At 42.6% G+C, this 20,199-nt stretch overlaps 1 protein-coding gene across 2 annotated transcripts in view; it reads right to left on the bottom strand.

Moving 5' to 3' along the window:
* Nucleotides 1-672: 672 nt before the first annotated feature.
* The window catches only part of klhdc8b (kelch domain containing 8B), a 103,299-nt gene continuing 83,772 nt past the window's right edge, over nucleotides 673-20,199 (bottom strand). For both annotated transcript variants that reach the window (XM_010900011.5, XM_020052064.3), the window contains exons 5-6: nucleotides 10,690-10,791; nucleotides 673-4,536 (exon numbers count right to left, since the gene is read on the bottom strand). In XM_010900011.5, the coding sequence (XP_010898313.1) occupies nucleotides 4,340-4,536; nucleotides 10,690-10,791 (299 nt within the window). In that variant the 3' untranslated portion in view covers nucleotides 673-4,339. The remainder of the gene's footprint in view (nucleotides 4,537-10,689; nucleotides 10,792-20,199) is intronic.

Raw genomic sequence — 20,199 nt, 5'->3', positions numbered from 1 at the left:
GTACCTTTCCATTTGTCTTTGTCAGAACTGTTTACGTTTATTGTAGGAAGAGATTTTGATATCTACTGACCTTGTTATGTTAAAGGAGGGAGGGAAACTAAGCAAGGTTGCATTATGCAGTGAGCACAGAATTTAAAAAATCATGGATGTCAGAGAGACCATTATTTCTTTATCTAGAAATATAAACAACACCAATTATAAATAACTTAATTCTACCTTGACGCAAGAAATATTCGGTTGACTTTCTGTGTGCGTGTTTGTGTATTTGCGTATCTTGATGAAAGCAAACTCATCTGGCCTCGTGGCTTCAAACAGCAAACCCATTTATAAAACAAATATAGTATATAAAATTGTGACAGGCTTTTGTTTCCACTGAAACCCTCTGTGATACTCAGACACATACTGTACCCTCCCTCGTTGAGGCAGGAGTCAGGATGCACAGTGCATTTGATACAGATCATCAGCTAACATCATTACCGTTGTTACGCACCATGGAAACACGTCACAGCACAGCATCACAGAGAGATAACAGACCAGGTGTCAACACCATCACAAACCTCACCATGTACAGCTCAAACCACACGACACCACCACAAACCTGACCATGTACAGCTCAAACCACACAACATGAAGAAACACCTCTAGGAGAAGCTGTGGGGTTTAAAACAACAGAGAGAATACAAATGATTTAAATAGTAATATAGTTTTGAATAAAAATGAATAACACTTCACTGCCTAACACGGTAATGCTACTTGCGGATGTGACATAGCGACCGTTCACAGCACAATCGCAGAGAAAAAGAGGCTTTGATGGTACAAATAAGACACAGTTCTAAAAGGACGTCTAATCAAATTTAGCCAAGTGTGGAAATATGTAACGTATGGAATGAGCTTTTTTAATCCTACGAAGGAAAGGCAGAGAGGCATGTTATACAGAAAACCTGAGTCTCTCAGACTGCTATAGAGAGCAAATGGGGAATGGGAATGCTCTAAACCCTTTTTACTTTGTTGATAATCCTCCCACTATGCTATTAGAGTAAACAACTGGAGTAAACAGCCATACGTTGTTGAGTCATCTGTCAGGTCAATGCCAGAGGAGCACATGCGAAAAATTATTTTAGCTGGGAAACTGTCAGTTTCTCTGTTGAAAGAGATGCCTCATAGAATGCCTTGAGGATACATGTGCACTGTCTTAAATGAACTGTACTCAAAAGCAGAGATCTCCCCAGAGCAGACCCCGGGCTTTCTACAGGGTGCCAAAGAATACAGCATTCTCTCTCCACTGATAATCTACAGTATTTACGTATGTACATATATTTGTGTGGTATCATTTTATGCGTGTTGCCAGCAAGCCAGAGATAACTGTGGTGAGTCCATGGGCTTAAACAAACACAGCTCTCCACATACAGTAGCCAGAAGAACATGTAGCAACTGGAACTGAAGAATATTTGGAAAGACACTGCAGTCCCCAAGGGTACAAGTCAATGACATCATCAACAAGGTAATCAGAAAATATGTATGTGATGGTGGGAGCGTGTGGTTGCATTATGTACTGTATGTGTGTGTGTGTGTGTGTTTCTGTGCGTGTATACGGTTTGGGGAGGGGATAAAACTATAACATTATGTAAAAAGCAAAACAAAAGAAATGTTAAACATTATGTAAAAGCAAAACACTGGAATTTAAGTTAAATATGAATATTAAGTGGTGGCAATATGGTCCATGATACTGTGATGTCTCTGCCTTTACAGTAGGATTCTTTGTACATGCTACAAGTGCTTACTAATCCTCTCTTTGGATTTGGCGAAATCATCTTGTTACTCGAATAACTTCTGGACATTTGATGAAGGTGTTGACGTCAATGCTTTTCTTCACTGTAGAATGAGACTATGCCCCATGAGTATGCACAGACCGCCCGGAATTCAGCAGGGACAACTCTCATATAAAGTGTTAGCCAGGATGTATACCAGCACACTATTTACAACCTAAAACTTCTATCACATCCAAACAGCTTCACTTTAAAAAATATAAAATCTAAAACTCCTCACATGCTTAGTAATGAAATAACTGTGTAATGTGGACACGTCCTTCCTTTCGTTGATCCTTCTCCTATCTCATGTCAACAACACTTAACCAGACACGAGCGCTGCCATAATAAACAGCCTGAAGTGTAACACATCAAAGGGCACCCCCGCAGGCCTGGCCAAAGACCAGGCACGGACCAGCTTTTACCCCGCCCCCCTCGCCCAAGGCCAGCCCCAGACCACCCCCAGCCTCTGCGTTGACGTCTACACCTTCATCAAGACAGCAATTATGTCATGAAGTCATGAACCAATAGATTCTGTCACAGAGACAGGCAGATGCCACAGCCAGAACGTGTATGGGTAGAAGTTGGTTGGGTTAGGAGGACATCCAAAAATATCAGGATCCATGGAATAACTACTTGTACAGTGACAAAGAAGAGAAAACACTAAAAAAAATATATATTTAAAAAAATATTTTTTCTAACAGCAACAACACCATCCTACAACATGTAGCTCTAAAACCACTCCGGTTCCTCCATGAGCTTCGTATCGGTTCATTAAGAGGGCAAGGCTGAACAACGATGGCATGGTCAACTTTCATTCAGAACTATTGATATACTGCTCAGAACAACTCTAAAACACACACACTATTGTGATCTCTCTCTTCCTCAATATTTTCAGCTATCAGCCAAATAATATATACATTGTGTGTAGTACCTACAGTTCCATTGCCTTTCACATTTCCTTCATCGAGGTATAATTATTTCCCCCAATAAAAGACTAGAAATAGATGTTGGACTGTCTATCTTTGCACACAACTCTCTGTCAGTGAGTGTAGTGTCAGAGGGTTATACTGCCTCTCACCCCACAGAAGCAATTTGATGGAACAAAAACACAAAGGGAATCCCAATCAATTGGGGTACATACAATATACATTTTGTCTGCTGCTGGTTTTAAATTGGACTATTTCCAATTTAATCTCCAAAGATGGTTGGCTTGTACAGTAAGCCACTGAACCATCTACAGAGTTTTTTTTTTTTTAAAAAGTAACCTGCAAAACCCGCAACAGACATTTATCACATAAAAGTAAGGTAGTGGGGGTAACTTGCTAACTGTAATTATTATTACTTACATTTACCCCATTTATCCCATCAGGGTCCAGTTACCCCAGTAGAAAAAATAAAACTATTTTCTAAAAACTAAATTTAATCAGATATCTAAAAAAGTATATACTGCATCCATTTGGTTCCCTTATAGTTTATTCTCCTAAGCCTAATCATCATCCACATACCATTTCTTCCCCAAGGTTTTCATTTTTGTGTCCGCAAGGAGACAATGTTCTTGGGGGGGTAGTTACCCCATAATACCCTATATGTATGTCCCACAATCAATTGGGTTTCCCCAAATTTATTTTCTTTTGCTGTGCCAGAACACCTTGTATTTCACATAGATAATCATTGTTTCACATCAAATTGCTTTACTGGAGAAAAAGCAACGTGACCCTCTGGCGCTGCACTCAAGTTAGGTAGATTCTACTCTCCCTGACTGAGAAAGCAGTACACATAGAGAGACCGTGATGACTTCAAGCATTTTGTGAACTTAGACAAATCTTAGTTATTTGTCATTTTCCAAAGCGATTTGTTGTATCAGGATGCTACAGTGCAGGAATTGGCCTGCCATTCTAGAGGTTAAATTCAAGACTGTGGTATTTTAACACCACATTGATAACAGTGCTATATTTCCACATGCATGGCTGTGAAGGTAGCAAAACACACACTCATATACTTATTGTATCCTAAACTCTCTATTTTGTAAGGTGATAAAATGTTTTTTAAGCCACCACAGCTAACACTGCTGTGATGAGACATTATGGCCCTAAGCTCCTTAGTTTCCACAAAAATACCCTGCTTTTATACTGAAAAATGCTGCAAAGCTCAAAGGCGTGTCTTCTGTAGTGTCCCTCTATATGGGTGTATGTGTGTGTCTACATGAAGAAAACCAATTCCAATTCGAAATCCATTTTACTGTCATTGAAAAGCAATGACGAGAATAAGAATTCTAATATACTTCCTGAATTGACTGGAATCAAAATAAAATTGTGTTGTGTTGTTTTTTTGCTTATGTCTTTAACTTGTTTGATGTCTCCCAAGTGTGGAAGAGTCTTTCATCTGTCCTTTGATCCTGCGCCTGGGTCACTCTCCTTGATCCTGTGGACCAACTCCAAGCTACAAAGGCAAACACTACATTTGGATGAGTGTCTATTACCTTTACACCCAAAATGAGTTTGCATCCTTAGTCTGCATCTTCTGTTTGTGTGTCACACAGTTTCTCTGAAACAAAGGGCCTCCACGGCGTTGCTGGGTCCCTGGGCCACGCCCCCAATGAGAAAAAGCATGTTAGGGGTCTGCAGGGGTGAACAGGAGCAGCGAGGGCTGGGCATGGGGGTAGCATACTCCCAACGCCTCTTCATAGGGTTGTAGCTCTCCACCGATGACAGGGGTGATGGTTGGTTACCTGGACACACACAGACACACTTCAAGTTAAATGTCCTTCTGGGAGAAATTATTGCCATAGGAAATTCTATGTTCCCCAACCTTTTAAGCTAGAACTTAATCCTAACCCTAACTCGGAAATTCCTAACTGTAATTCTAATCCCAATTGTAAATTGTACTGCATTTTAGTTAAAACCTGGACACACACATAATGCAGATAGAGACATAAACAGTAGGATATAGACAGATTAAAAAGATATTTCCTTCTTAACAAACTGAAACATAATTTTACAGTTGAGCTACCATGAAAGACATAGCGAAAGAAAGCTAAATTAAAGCTACACAAGTAGCTTTGTGTCAGTCCATCTGGGAGAGACACAGAAGTATGTGGAGCCTTTGGGACTTTGGGACTTGTCTGGAGTTGGTTTTGGGCTGGGCCTGGTTTTGGCCTGGGGCTGGTCTGGGGCTGGTCAGAGCCTGCGGCTGGTCTGGGATTGGTTTTGGTCTGGGGTTGGTCTGGAGTTGATCTGGGGTTGGTTTTGGTCTGGGGCTGGTTTTGGGCTGGGGCTGGTTTTGGCCTGGAGCTGGTCTAGAGCTGATCTGGGGCTGGTTTTGGGCTGGGGCTGGTTTTGGGCTGGGGTTGGTCTGGAGCTGATCTGGGGCTGGTTTTGGGCTGGGGCTGGTTTTGGGCTGGGCCTGGTTTTGGTCTGGGGCTGGTTTTGGGCTGGGCCTGGTTTTGGTCTGGGGCTGGTTTTGGGCTGGGCCTGGTTTTGGTCTGGGGCTGGTTTTGGGCTGGGCCTGGTTTTGGTCTGGGGCTGGACAAAGGCTGGTCAGGGGCTGGACTGCATTCACTTACGAACACAATCAAAATAACAGGATAAAACATATGTCTTTCACACAGGTTTGTATAGAGAGGGCATATTACAACAAATGCTCTGAGTTTACCAGATTACCAGAATCAAGGCTGTGACATTTACAGACCATTAAAGTCTGACAATGATTCAATCTTCTGTAATTTAAGGTATTTGTTAGTTTGTTCCAATACTAATAATATAAGCATTGTTCCTTGTCATAGGAACTGTGAAGGGCAGAACTGATAGTAGGCAGTAGGATTGTGAAGTTAATGTTAGATAGAAGCAAAAATAAGTAGGTAGTAGCCCAGTAACGGACTTGTACACAGAAATGTACCAGTGCTTAAGATTAGGTCTCCAGTAGGTGGCAGTGAAAAGGTGCATGAGCGATAAGATGCTTAGTGCCACAGACTGAATAACGCAATATGTTGCATCCACCCAGATGGCTGGGGAGTATACTTCACTCAGTAACAAACACCTACACACCAGAGGACCAGAGGATTGGTAGAAGTACATTAAAACTCACTGACAAAAATTACTAGTACTATGTAGTGCTGTAAGCTCCAACATATCTACCGCAATTAACAATTTTTAACTCCCTCTACACACACACACACACAACAACATCTTTGGCAGGGTCAAATTGAGTTCCTTCCCCTAGCCATCCTTGTGCTTCTATCCTTGTAATTATACATCACAGGTTATAGCTAAGTTTTTCTGGTTTCCATGGAGACCTTGTCTGAGCTGTAGATGATATGGACTGGTGGGTGGGGTGATACTATTGTTATCATAATTTCTGGGGAGAACAAAGTGCTGAAGCTGAGTCCTCTTTTCACGGCAATCAGAGTATCTGAATAGACCCGTTCCTTTTTAATCTTCATAGGAATACTCTCTGCCGTGACACTGTGTGCGAAAAACCACTCTTTCGCTCTGCATAGCTCCCAAAGCTTCCTGTTGCGCTTTTGATTTCCAGGTCAGCTATACAATGCTTATTCACCTGCATATTATCAACCCACAACCCAGCTTCCTCTACAACACCTTTATCTCCCCTCTGTAATCAACCCACAACCCAGCTTCCACTATAACACCTATTTCTCTTCTCTCTAATCAACCCACAACCCAGCTTCCACTATAACACCTTGATCTCCTCTCTGTAATCAACCCACAACCCAGCTTCCACTACAACACCTATATCACCCCTCTCTAATCAACCCACAACCCAGCTTCCACTACAACACCTATATCACCCCTCTCTTATCAACCCACAACCCAGCTTCCACTACAACACCTATATCACCCCTCTCTAATCAACCCACAACCCAGCTTCCACTACAACACCTTTATCTCCCCTCTAATCAACCCACAACCCAGCTTCCACTACAACACCTTTATCTCCCCTCTCTAATCAACCCACAACCCAGCTCCCTCTACAACAGATATGCACACCACATATTATCTCACCCCTTTTTTTTTTTTTTACATTTAATTCAGTCAGAGGGAGGTTTAGTATTTTTCAAGTCTAATCCTGGTTCATGTAATTGGTAATCCATTCATTTCCAATATTACTCTTTGTTTTGGAATGTGTTGCATATTTTATCTTGATGTGTACCCAATGCTGTCCTCATCTCCCATTCTGTGATGGGCAACAATATGAAGTTCACCTGTAGTGTGGTTTCAATCAAACATCCATTGGTGTCTAAGAATCCTGAAGTGTTGAACTTAAATAGCTTGCTACTGGTGACTGATTTATTTATGTTTTTAAAAGGCCTTTTCACACGGCATTGTTCTAAGGCCTGGGCTATCTTAGTCCCGGGCTAAGACTGGCCCTGGGTTAGTTTAGCCTGTGTTCACACAAGACTTTGTTAACATTGGGTTAAGGTTTAACCCTAGGCTAAGTATTCACACTTGTATTCCTAAGCCCTGGGCTAACGGACAAATATGACACAATACCATTTTACATTCTATGATAAGCTACAAATGTTATGTTATCTCTGGCATGCAAATAATGTTAGGGAACATCACTGACACGCGATCAATGTTACGCTACCATGATTCAACTAATGACTTCATGACATCGGTTGATTAAGATGCCCACCCTGTCTGTATTTGCTTTTACAACTTTGTTAAAACTATGCAAAGAAAGAGAAAAACATTAGTCAACCTTCATTCTTTCGACATATGTGCAAGATTTACGTCACTTTGCAGAGTGAAAGGACCGAAAAAGAAATACAGAGCTGTTGGTAACAGAACACGTCAAGAGCGAATGTAAATTAGGTTGAAAGGGCAGGTTTTGTGATTGGACAATAAACATTCTTATATTTTGTTCTTGACCCTGTTTCACACTGGTTATTTTGTCACCGTATTTCTGGGGGGACTCTTAGCCCATTGGTTAGGAGGCCCTTAGTCCAGTGGTTAGGAGGCCCTTAGTCCAGTGGTTAGGAGGCCCTTAGTCCAGTGGTTAGGAGGCCCTTAGCCCAGTGGTTAGGAGGCCCTTAGTCCAGTGCTTAGGTGCAGTGTGAACACGCCTAAAGAAGCTCTTGTTGCTTGCCGGCTCCCTTAGCATCTCAGTCCCGCCCAGTGAAGGCCGTGTTGGCCATGGGGGTTCAGCGTTCACCATATCAACCACACTATAAAAAGAATGCTACTGCAGGTGTGGGACCTGGTGATGGAGTATGTGCGAATCAGCCCAGACCTACTCAGCAGGTTGGAGTCTGCAATTTCCTCCCACCCTTGCGGGGGCCCTACACCTTCATGGAGCCCACACGGCAAGTGAACTGCTAGGGAGCTGGTGTACCCAGTTAAACTCCTGGGAGGAACCACCTGGTCCTGTCAGTGCCCGGGTCACCACCACTCGGGGGGAGGTCCCCATGGGACTGGACAAGGCCCCTCAACAGCCGCGTCTACTCAGGAAGCTCCTCGAACCCCAGCAGAACCCACATCATCCCACATCATGTCAGCACGGAGCGGGGGTTGTGACGCCAACGTCCCCAGCGAATTCCTCAGAAAGCTGCCAAAATGAGGCACCTGACGACGCTCCAGTTCTGTACCGACTTCTGGAGGCAGACTTGCGTCTCCCAGTTCAATAGATTTTAACACTTGCTTCTTTAGACTTCGGTTAAAGATACAGCAAATCGTGGTTACAACATAGTGGGTTAACATTCTCAAAAGTGCCTTATCAGAGTTGACAATATTTGTGGTGGTTTATCATTACTGATGGATAACAGTAGCTTTTACACCTTTCCCACACTAACTTGAGAAAATTCAAAACAGCAGTTCTTCTCATTATTAGATATTTTATACAATAATCATATTATTGTTCAAGGTTCAAGACTGTTAATCCACTTCAGTGACTTTTTAAATGAAATTATTGGCGATATGTAATGGTTTAGTTAAAAATTACACATCAACTTCAAAGAACCATTAAGATTGAGTGAGTCTATTCATATTGTTTCATGTTCTTTGGTTTGATAACATTAATTTTCAAAGTTTAATCAATCTGAATGCCTTAATTTTATACATATCAACGAATCAGCTGAAGAGCCTTACTTGTTTTTTTAATTTGACCTTTTACAGATCATCATAAAGCTAGGGGTTCTATGAGTGCCTGGCAATGATTGGCATGAATAATACATACATATTCAACAAAACAGTCCTTTGAAAACATTTTGTATGATCTTGTGAATGTATTTAGGCTGTGGCTTTGGTATTTCGTTTTCTATTTCTTATGAGTCTGACCCCGTTATGATCACTGAACACTAGTGCCGCTGATACAGTATGATATCATAAGTGACCCTCTATTGTAGATTTGGCACATGATTGCATATCATCCACCTGATATAATTCATTGAAATAATCTCTGAACATAGAACTCATACAGTACATCAAGTTGTTTGTCTTTAAAAAAGGGGAGGCCTAGAGGGAACAGAAATAAAAAGTGAGTAAAAAATAAAGAAAAGGCTATGATAGAAGTGTCTGGAAGACAGAGAAAAAGACAGTATGGAGCTGAATGTGTGGGAGGCTGCAGCTTCTCAATGGCATGACAAACTGATGTCAACCTAAAAAGCAGCCCTTTAGATTCCTCACAGCCATCTCTATGAATAATAAACAGCTGCCTAATTCAGACCAAGGCAATCCTCGCAGCTGGCTCTTAAACTTACAGACAACCACTCATTTACCAGACTTTTGCAAAAGTCAGAAGAAGGGGAATATAATCACTGAATCAGAATCACAAAATATCCTGAACAGCTCTTGCCCAGAACGATGACTTAGTGTGGAACCTATCCAAATGTGTTATTTTCCCCTGGCTTTCTATTTCTTGCTCCAACTGGATATTCCCATTTATCTCTCTCTCTGCATCTCTTCAAACACCCATTAGCTGTGACATGGAGATGCTAATAAGCAAATACATTAACCGTCAAATGACAATATGTGTAGGTATGTAGAGAGAATAGAATACATTCTCACATTGTCTCATTAAGAGCTCAACAATCATTTATTCATTCTATGGCACCACGGTTGTAAATGGAAACAACTTACAATCATGTAGCCAAGGAAACACTAACCCTCTGATTACTCATTCAATTTCACACTGTTTGAAAAATAAGTCAGCCAGTCGTTGTGAAGGTGGTCCTCATGAGCCAATCATGGGCTCATGTTTTGTGTAATAAACTCATCCAATTGTGTGCTACATCAGCAATTTAAAATGATATGTTACAATTCGTATTGGTTGTTGTTGCAGTGATGTGTTATGAATTCAATTTGTAACATATCATGTGAATTGGGTGTGTTTAAGATCCCGGAATGCATCTTTAGTTCTGTGATTAGTTCTGTAAGGTCTAGATGGTGTTATTAGTTCTGTAAGGTCTAGATGGTGTCATTAGTTCTGTAAGGTCTAGGTGGTGTGATTAGTTCTATAAGGTCTAGATGGTGTCATTAGTTCTGTAAGGTCTAGGTGGTGTGATTAGTTCTGTAAGGTCTAGGTGGTGTGATTAGTTCTGTAAGGTCTAGGTGGTGTGATTAGTTCTATAAGGTCTAGATGGTGTCATTAGTTCTGTAAGGTCTAGATGGTGTTATTAGTTCTGTAAGGTCTAGGTGGTGTGATTAGTTCTGTAAGGTCTAGGTGGTGTGATTAGTTCTGTAAGATCTAGGTGGTGTGATTAGTTCTGTAAGATCTAGGTGGTGTGATTAGTTCTGTAAGGTCTAGATGGTGTGATTAGTTCTGTAAGGTCTAGATGGTGTTATTAGTTCTGTATTAGTCTATCCCTCCCAACACATGATTCTGGTTTATTTTGGGACAGTGTTTATTTGGGTGGTAAAGTGCTCACCTAGTCCACCTGCAACAATGACTCTTCCACCAAGACACCCTGCCACGAAGTCTGCCCTTTTATCTCTCATCTTGGAGGCCCGGGTTGGTTTGATCCAGATACCTGCAACACACAGGGATCAGAGGGGCAAGTATCAGTGGAGACTGTTCAACATGAATGTCTTAATCCCTTTTCAACTATCAATAACTCTGTCCAACACAATTCAGATGGTCTGCCTATTAAGTGTATGTGTATGTAAAACAGTTCCTTAGAGATGAAAAGTTGACTGTCATCGAACCATCTCTCTTTGCCCTCTACTCTGCCTGGGTCACTCTTTCTCTGTGACAGTACTTGTTCAAAAAGCGCTCTCTCTTTTTTCCTCCAAGCCTGTCTTATCTTCTTCAAATTATTTCTTGATTCTGCCAAGTCACTACTTCCTGTTTCTCTCTCCCTTCCTCTCTTTATACTCTCTCTTCATTTGTCACTCTCTACCCCTTGCCTTCTTTGATGTTTTTTTTTTTTTAAACATTCACTACATTTCTCACGGTGCTCCATTTCTTCTCACCATCTTTGTGCGGCCTCAATCCCTCTCCACCTCTGTATCTCTGAACCCATGAGCCCCCACCTTTCCGGTAGATAGATGAAGACTCACTGTACGCTAGATAGTGAATCTGCTTGTGCTCAGCCTCAGATAGCTCCATGAATCAAACAGCACAATGAGGCCGTGTTATGGTCTACTCTGCTCTGGCTTCCCGGCAGTGTCTGGCGAGACGTCTGCCCCACGGCAGATCATGTTTTCTAAATTTGGGACAGTGAGCACCCATGCCCCCCCACCCAACTCCTGCACTGCACTGTGTCGGCTAAAAGCCTGACTTTTAGCATTCCATCTCCTCTCCGTGGAAAAGAGGACGGTTAGGACAGCATTGGCACACCCTGAAGCCACCATTACAGATAACGTTAAGTGCACTTTCTTAATATCCTACACCCCTGACACCACCTTATTTATCTCCTAGACCCCAAACACCACCTTCTTAGTTTCCCACAACACCAACTTCTCCAATTCCACCCCCTCCAGCACACGGCTCTTCCCTACATATCCCCACTCTCAGTGACCAGCTGTCAACACATACCGATTCTCTCTTAACCTCCAGAGGTTAATAGACACAACAGCGAATGCTCTTGGCCTCGCCTCAGGCAACTCCAGAACTTTCCCAGATAGCTCAGCGGCTCACAGTTGTAACCAATGAGCAAAAACAACACCTCTCTATGTGACTGATCGACAGCTCCATGTGTGACAGACGAACACATTTCACAGCATTTCCTGTTCCTATTTACCTAGGGTGCCAATAATTCTGGAGGGTACAGTATACTACATAAACATTTGGTGTTCAAACATGTTTCTGGGTGATTTACAATTGCAAAAAAACAAGAAAACTGTTGGTGTAGTGTAGTGTTTGGTGAACTTTTCATAGAGAAATGCCACGAACAGAGCAATCACCTCATTCTCGCATTTCAGAGCCATGTTTCTTTGGCATAGCATATTTATAATATTACCACTTGCTGAATGCACCTTTGGACTAAATTACAAATGCTAGGTCATTTTCGTTTATTATGCAATTTGTCTCACCTGTGGTATATTTTCGGGTACCTACATATCTTCTACTATTCATGACTTTCCTTATTTCCAACAGAAAATTCACCTATAAGACCATATCAGAAGGGAAAAACCTATTTCATAACAAGTTAGTATTTTTGGTTGTCTCCATTTCTGTCCTACAAACTCCCAAACTAACTGAGAACTGTCATTAGTTTTCTAGCACAGGTCTCCAACAAGTCAAAGGGAAGCATATATAGGTCCAGAGGAGACTGGGAACCAGGGAAGTGCCTTGTAGTTAGAAAGAGAGATTAGGACGTGTTGAGAAGATAAGAAAGGAGAAGTATGAATATTTAGGGCGGGAGAGATTGGGGTGTAAGCCACGGATGCACACACATACATACACACACACACACGCACGTACGCACACACGCACGCACACACATACATACACACACACACGCACGTACGCACACGCGCACACATACACACACACACACACACACACACACACACACACACACACACACACAGCGGCCAGTTCCCTACCCAGATGCAGAGCAGCCAGAGGCTGACTAACGAGAGGCTTACTGGAACACATAGGAGCTTTTCAGCACAGCCAAATGAAGGCAAGATAAAATGTATAAATAGAGGGGGGAAAGTTAAGCAGTTTAGCAGGCATGCACAATTTTGCTTTGCTGTTCTTCCCCTGCAATCTGCAGATAAATTGGCTGAAATAATATCCATGTCCGTTTCTTCTGACACACAGCGTCTCTGTACCCAGGGCTCAATTAGAAGAAGCAGCCCTAATGCTCTTCTTCTACTCTGATCTACAGGATAGCGGCAGCACAGAGGCTGGCCAGGGCAGACAAACTGGACATATCTACAAGTGGTCTGTTAAACACTGATTGACGGGTCGGGTTTCTAATTCAATCAAGTACTGGCTGCATGTCGATGCGCCTCAGCCTAGAGACTGTATGATTTGTTTCTGGTTCGTTGGTCACTTCAAACCGTAAAATGTACATGTTCACATGTATACACACACACACAAAAACACAGACATATACCACACACACAAACATATATTACCACACACACAACCAAATATACCAAACACAAAAACACAGACATACTGTTTACTACTTATGCACACACAAACCCTTACATACACTACGCATGCACACACAAACCCTTACATACACTACGCATGCACACACAAACCCTTACATACACTACACACGCACACACAAACCCTTACATACACTACACACGCACACACAAACCCTTACATACACTACGCATGCACACACAAACCCTTACATACACTACACATGCACACACAAACCCTTACATACACTACGCATGCACACACACACAAACCCTTACATACACTACACATGCACACACAAACCCTTACATACACTACGCATGCACACACAAACCCTTACATACACTACACATGCACACACAAACCCTTACATACACTACGCATGCACACACAAACCCTTACATACACTACGCATGCACACACACACAAACCCTTACATACACTACGCATGCACACACAAACCCTTACATACACTACACATGCACACACAAACCCTTACATACACTACGCATGCACACACAAACCCTTACATACACTACGCATGCACACACAAACCCTTACATACACTACACATGCACACACAAACCCTTACATACACTACGCATGCACACACAAACCCTTACATACACTACACATGCACACACAAACCCTTACATACACTACACATGCACACACAAACCCTTACATACACTACGCATGCACACACACACAAACCCTTACATACACTACGCATGCACACACACACAAACCCTTACATACACTACGCATGCACACACAAACCCTTACATACACTACACATGCACACACAAACCCTTACATACACTACACACGCACACACAAACCCTTACATACACTACGCATGCACACACAAACCCTTACATACACTACACACGCACACACAAACCCTTACATACACTGCACACACAAACCCTTACATACACTACGCATGCACACACAAACCCTTACATACACTACACATGCACACACAAACCCTTACATACACTACACACGCACACACAAACCCTTACATACACTACACACGCACACACAAACCCTTACATACACTACACACGCACACACAAACCCTTACATACACTGCACACACAAACCCTTACATACACTACGCATGCACACACAAACCCTTACATACAATACGCATGCACACACAAACCCTTACATACACTACACATGCACACACAAACCCTTACATACACTACACACGCACACACAAACCCTTACATACACTACGCATGCACACACAAACCCTTACATACACTACACACGCACACACAAACCCTTACATACACTACGCATGCACACACAAACCCTTACATACACTACACATGCACACACACACAAACCCTTACATACACTACACACGCACACACAAACCCTTACATACACTACACATGCACACACAAACCCTTACATACACTACGCATGCACACACAAATCCTTACATACACTACGCATGCACACACAAACCCTTACATACACTACACATGCACACACAAACCCTTACATACACTACGCATGCACACACAAACCCTTACATACACTACACATGCACACACAAACCCTTACATACACTACACATGCACACACAAACCCTTACATACACTACGCATGCACACACACACAAACCCTTACATACACTACGCATGCACACACACACAAACCCTTACATACACAACCCATGCACACACAAACCCTTACATACACTACGCATGCACACACAAACCCTTACATACACTACGCATGCACACACAAACCCTTACATACACTACGCATGCACACACAAACCCTTACATACACTACACACGCACACACAAACCCTTACATACACTGCACACGCACACACAAACCCTTACATACACTGCACACACAAACCCTTACATACACTACGCATGCACACACAAACCCTTACATACACTACGCATGCACACACAAACCCTTACATACACTACACATGCACACACAAACCCTTACATACACTACACACGCACACACAAACCCTTACATACACTACGCATGCACACACAAACCCTTACATACACTACACACGCACACACAAACCCTTACATACACTACACACGCACACACACAAACCCTTACATACACTACACACGCACACACAAACCCTTACATACACTACGCATGCACACACAAACCCTTACATACACTACACACGCACACACAAACCCTTACATACACTACGCATGCACACACAAACCCTTACATACACTACACATGCACACACACACAAACCCTTACATACACTACACACGCACACACAAACCCATGCACACACAAACCCTTACATACACTACGCATGCACACACAAACCCTTACATACACTACGCATGCACACACAAACCCTTACATACACTACGCATGCACACACAAACCCTTACATACACTACACATGCACACACAAACCCTTACATACACTACACACGCACACACAAACCCTTACATACACTACGCATGCACACACAAACCCTTACATACACTACACACGCACACACAAACCCTTACATACACTACACACGCACACACACAAACCCTTACATACACTACACACGCACACACAAACCCTTACATACACTACGCATGCACACACAAACCCTTACATACACTACACACGCACACACAAACCCTTACATACACTACGCATGCACACACAAACCCTTACATACACTACACATGCACACACACACAAACCCTTACATACACTACACACGCACACACAAACCCATGCACACACAAACCCTTACATACACTACGCATGCACACACAAACCCTTACATACACTACGCATGCACACACAAACCCTTACATACACTACGCATGCACACACAAACCCTTACATACACTACGCATGCACACACAAACCCATGCACATACAACAACGCAGACGTGCAACCTATTGTGCACGCACAAAGACACACATACAGACTGACCCACACAGGCAGACACACCCGTTCACAAACACACGGTGCGTTGACTGACAGGTGAGTTAGGCAGAGAACAGTGGCCCAGCTGGAGCAATGAAGCTGCGAGTTTATTTAAAGCCCGGAATCAATCCTCCCTCACTTTCACACACCACCACTTCTGACTCCAATCAAATCGCTCAGTATGCCACAGCCTACCAACCTCACCCACCCAGAGAGCCTCCAGCCACCTAGCCTGACATCGCCCAAATGGCAGGGGGCAATATTCTTCTCCACTGGATTTCCAATGTCATCAAAGGGCTGTAAAGGAAGCGACAAATACGAATACAATCCCTCATTCGGCATGGGCTCCGATTCTGTGTGTCTCTGAAGGGGCAGAACGTGCTGTTAGAGGAGCCATACCAATATGAACCCTATTTTGTACGAGCTGGGAAAATGAAGACAGCTATTACTGTCAGCAGCAGAACAACACTGACGTGTGTGGGTGTTACAATGTGAAGGTCTATGTTGGTGCTCTCCCTTCTCCATGTGGCGTGGTCCATCTGGTGACTAACAGGTCTGTAATGATGACAGACCAGAGACAGGCCCAAAATATAATCACGTAGTCTGTGTGTATGTTTATGCGTGTGTGTTTGTGCGTGTAGGTTTATGTGTGTATGTTTATGCGTGTGAGTAAGTTTATGAGTGTGTGTGTGTGTATGTTTATGCGTGTGTGTGTGTCTGCTCCTCTCTGATAAGGCCTGATGGGTAAACACGGCGTGACACAATCAGGTTCTCAGGTTTGATTAACTGCCTTCCCAGATTGATTACAGGGATCAATGAGCTAATCCACAGGTCTCATGAGGAGAGGGGAACTGTAAACGGGTACAATAGGCTTCACAGCACTTGTATTAGATGTATGTGCATGTGTGTGTGTTTATGTGGCTTGGACAAGGTTGTGGATCACTCAATTCTCCATTATAGTTAAGTCCTGTGGATCACATAGGAAGATATTCCCCCTGGCTCTTCCCCCCACCACAGTAGCTCAGACAGAAGCCTGCCCTCTAATAGGGTTGGAGAGACAGGAACACAGCCAGACACAGATAAACAGACAATATGTTTGAGGTCAGAGGAAAGTTAAAGAGAAAAAAACAGAGACGAGTAGATGGTGATAGACAGGACAACAGTGATAAGGAAGATAGTCACTGGTCATCCGACTGACTGTATAGTCCCTGGTCATCAGACTGACTGTATAGTCCCTGGTCATCAGACTGACTGTATAGTCCCTGGTCATCAGACTGACTGCATAGTCCATGGTCATCCGACTGACTGTATAGTCCCTGGTCATCAGACTGACTGTATAGTCCCTGGTCATCAGACTGACTGTATAGTCCCTGGTCATCAGACTGACTGTATAGTCCCTGGTCATCAGACTGACTGCATAGTCCCTGGTCATCAGACTGACTGCATAGTCCCAGGTCATCAGACTGACTATATAGTCTGTGGTCATCAGACTGACCTCATAGTCCCAGGTCATCAGACTGACTATATAGTCTGTGGTCATCAGACTGACTGTATAGTCCCTGGTCATCAGACTGACTGAACAGTCTGTGATAATCAGACTGACTAAATAGTCTGTGGTCATCAGACTGAATGAACAGTCCCTGGTCATCAGACTGACTGTATAGTCCCAGGTCATCAGACTGACTGTATAGTCCCAGGTCATCAGACTGACTGTATAGTCCCAGGTCATCAGACTGACTGCATAGTCCCTGGTCATCAGACTGACTGTATAGTCCCAGGTTTTCAGACTGACTGCAAAGACCCTGGTCATCAGACTGACAGTATAGTCCCTGGTCATCAGACTGACTGCATAGTCCCTGGTCATCAGACTGACTGCATTGTCCCATGTCATCAGACTGACTATATAATCCCTGGTCATCAGACTGACTGCATAGTCACTGGTCATCAGACTGACTATATAATCCCTGGTCATCAGACTGACTGCATAGTCACTGGTCATCAGACTGACTGTATAGTCCCTGGTCATCACCTGGCTGTGCTTGAGAGACTGAGACAAAATCCAATGTATGAGAGAAAGACTTCTACAGGTGGCCTACTAATAAGAAAATTGGTATAACAAGTGTATTTCAAGAGGTTGTGTATGCTAAGTAACATATTTATTAGCAGTTCTCTGTATTTGTTGGATGATGTTGGCAGACCTTCAAACCTAATAACCAAGACCGGGAATGGTCTGACTATAGCACATCTCAAAGCAGTTAGCCATTCAGACACACTGGATCACCACTGAATTGGTCTGCTTTAATACAAATCAGGTCAATGGTTCTATCTACAGTATCATCAAACGTACCTCGCAGGGTTTAAATCACAGGGATTTAATTAAAGCATGGCACAATTAAATGAAACATGCCTATTTAGTGTAAAAGTGGTCTTGATGCTCTGTCAGTCAAAGGACTATTTAATTATGTATGAACGTAATAATCATTAAATGACTCACGAGAAGCATAGTTAATCGTTAACATTGGAATGCCCACCTAAACTATCACAAGGAATTCAGTTGGTGGTGAAGATATTGTTATTATACTGGTGCAATTATCCTTGTCAGAACTATTATCTCACATTTTAATAGAAAACTGCTTTCAAGGTTATATTCTCTTTATCATCATAATTTGATGTTAATCAGGATACAGAAAGCTGAATTCGGTGTCACTTTTTATAGTCTAATATCTGTCTCATAGTTAATTCTCCTTTCATTTCAGTCGTGTTTAATAACCTTCTCCTCAGTATTGTTTTTGAAGGGGTATCATTTTGCATCACTAGTTACTGTTGGATGGTCCTGTAGTAGTGATGGAACAGGCAGGGCAGCAGCCAACGAGGGGCAAGGTAGGTATGACTCATGGGGCCTGTCAAGCCATGGGCCTGCTGAGCGGAACAATGTCAATGTCTATAAATGAAGGGGCCCAGGCACATATCTTTTCAGGGGGCCCACAATTCCTAGCAATGGCCCTGGAATCAGGATTGAGGTTTTGCAATGTTTTTGAAGAACTGTAGCATAGAAAGAAAATACAGTAAGAAAAGTCAGTTTGAGAAGGGAGAGTGGAAGTAGGTCTCTTGTGCATGACAGTTTCTTTATTACAAAGTAGAAAATACCATGATCTTTCACAATATTCATAGCTATAAACAAACTTGTAGGCATATCCAGCTAAAACCTAGTTGGCTAAACCACGCAAGATTTATCCTACTTTAAACTTGGAAACACCATAACACATTAGGTTTGGAAAAAATGCCCTACATTATACTTGGAAATATTATCCTACATTAAACTTGGAAATAGTATCCTACATTAAACATTTGAATTCTGTTCCTGAGCCATCGGCATGCCTACCAAAAGTAGCTATAAAATAAAAAATTGCTTAATTATTGATACGGCCTGTAGATACATTAACACTCATACAATTGTTAATGGTTAACTCTAGCCAGTGTCAGAACTCGCACAAAACATTGATGTAAGTGAAAATTTGCAGGTGGGGTAAACTGTTCAGAAATAATCATTTCGGGGTGAGAAGCAGCGTGGCTAAAATATTTTGAGTGCTACAGGGTTACATCCCAGTCCTCCGGCGCAAATCTCTATGTAACATATTTAAAAAAATAACTCACCAGTGACGAGGCTGTCAACTATACATCTTTGCACTATTGTAGATTTTGCAAGTTTCCTGTTTGCTCTGTGGACTGCTGCTTGTGTGCACTCGTCACTGCGCCACCTCACTCGACTCAGCTGTCAGCTTAAGCATCTTGACCTACCTGATGTTACAGAAAGAGAGCAGAACTTGCTAATACCATTGATAACAGCAAACAGCCTTTCAAACTAGCTAGAT

Source organism: Esox lucius, chromosome 12 (assembly GCF_011004845.1).
Source record: "Esox lucius isolate fEsoLuc1 chromosome 12, fEsoLuc1.pri, whole genome shotgun sequence".
Lineage (NCBI taxonomy): Eukaryota > Metazoa > Chordata > Actinopteri > Esociformes > Esocidae > Esox > Esox lucius.
The sequence above is the reverse complement of the archived record's forward strand: the minus strand, read 5'-3'. Positions and strand labels throughout refer to the sequence as shown.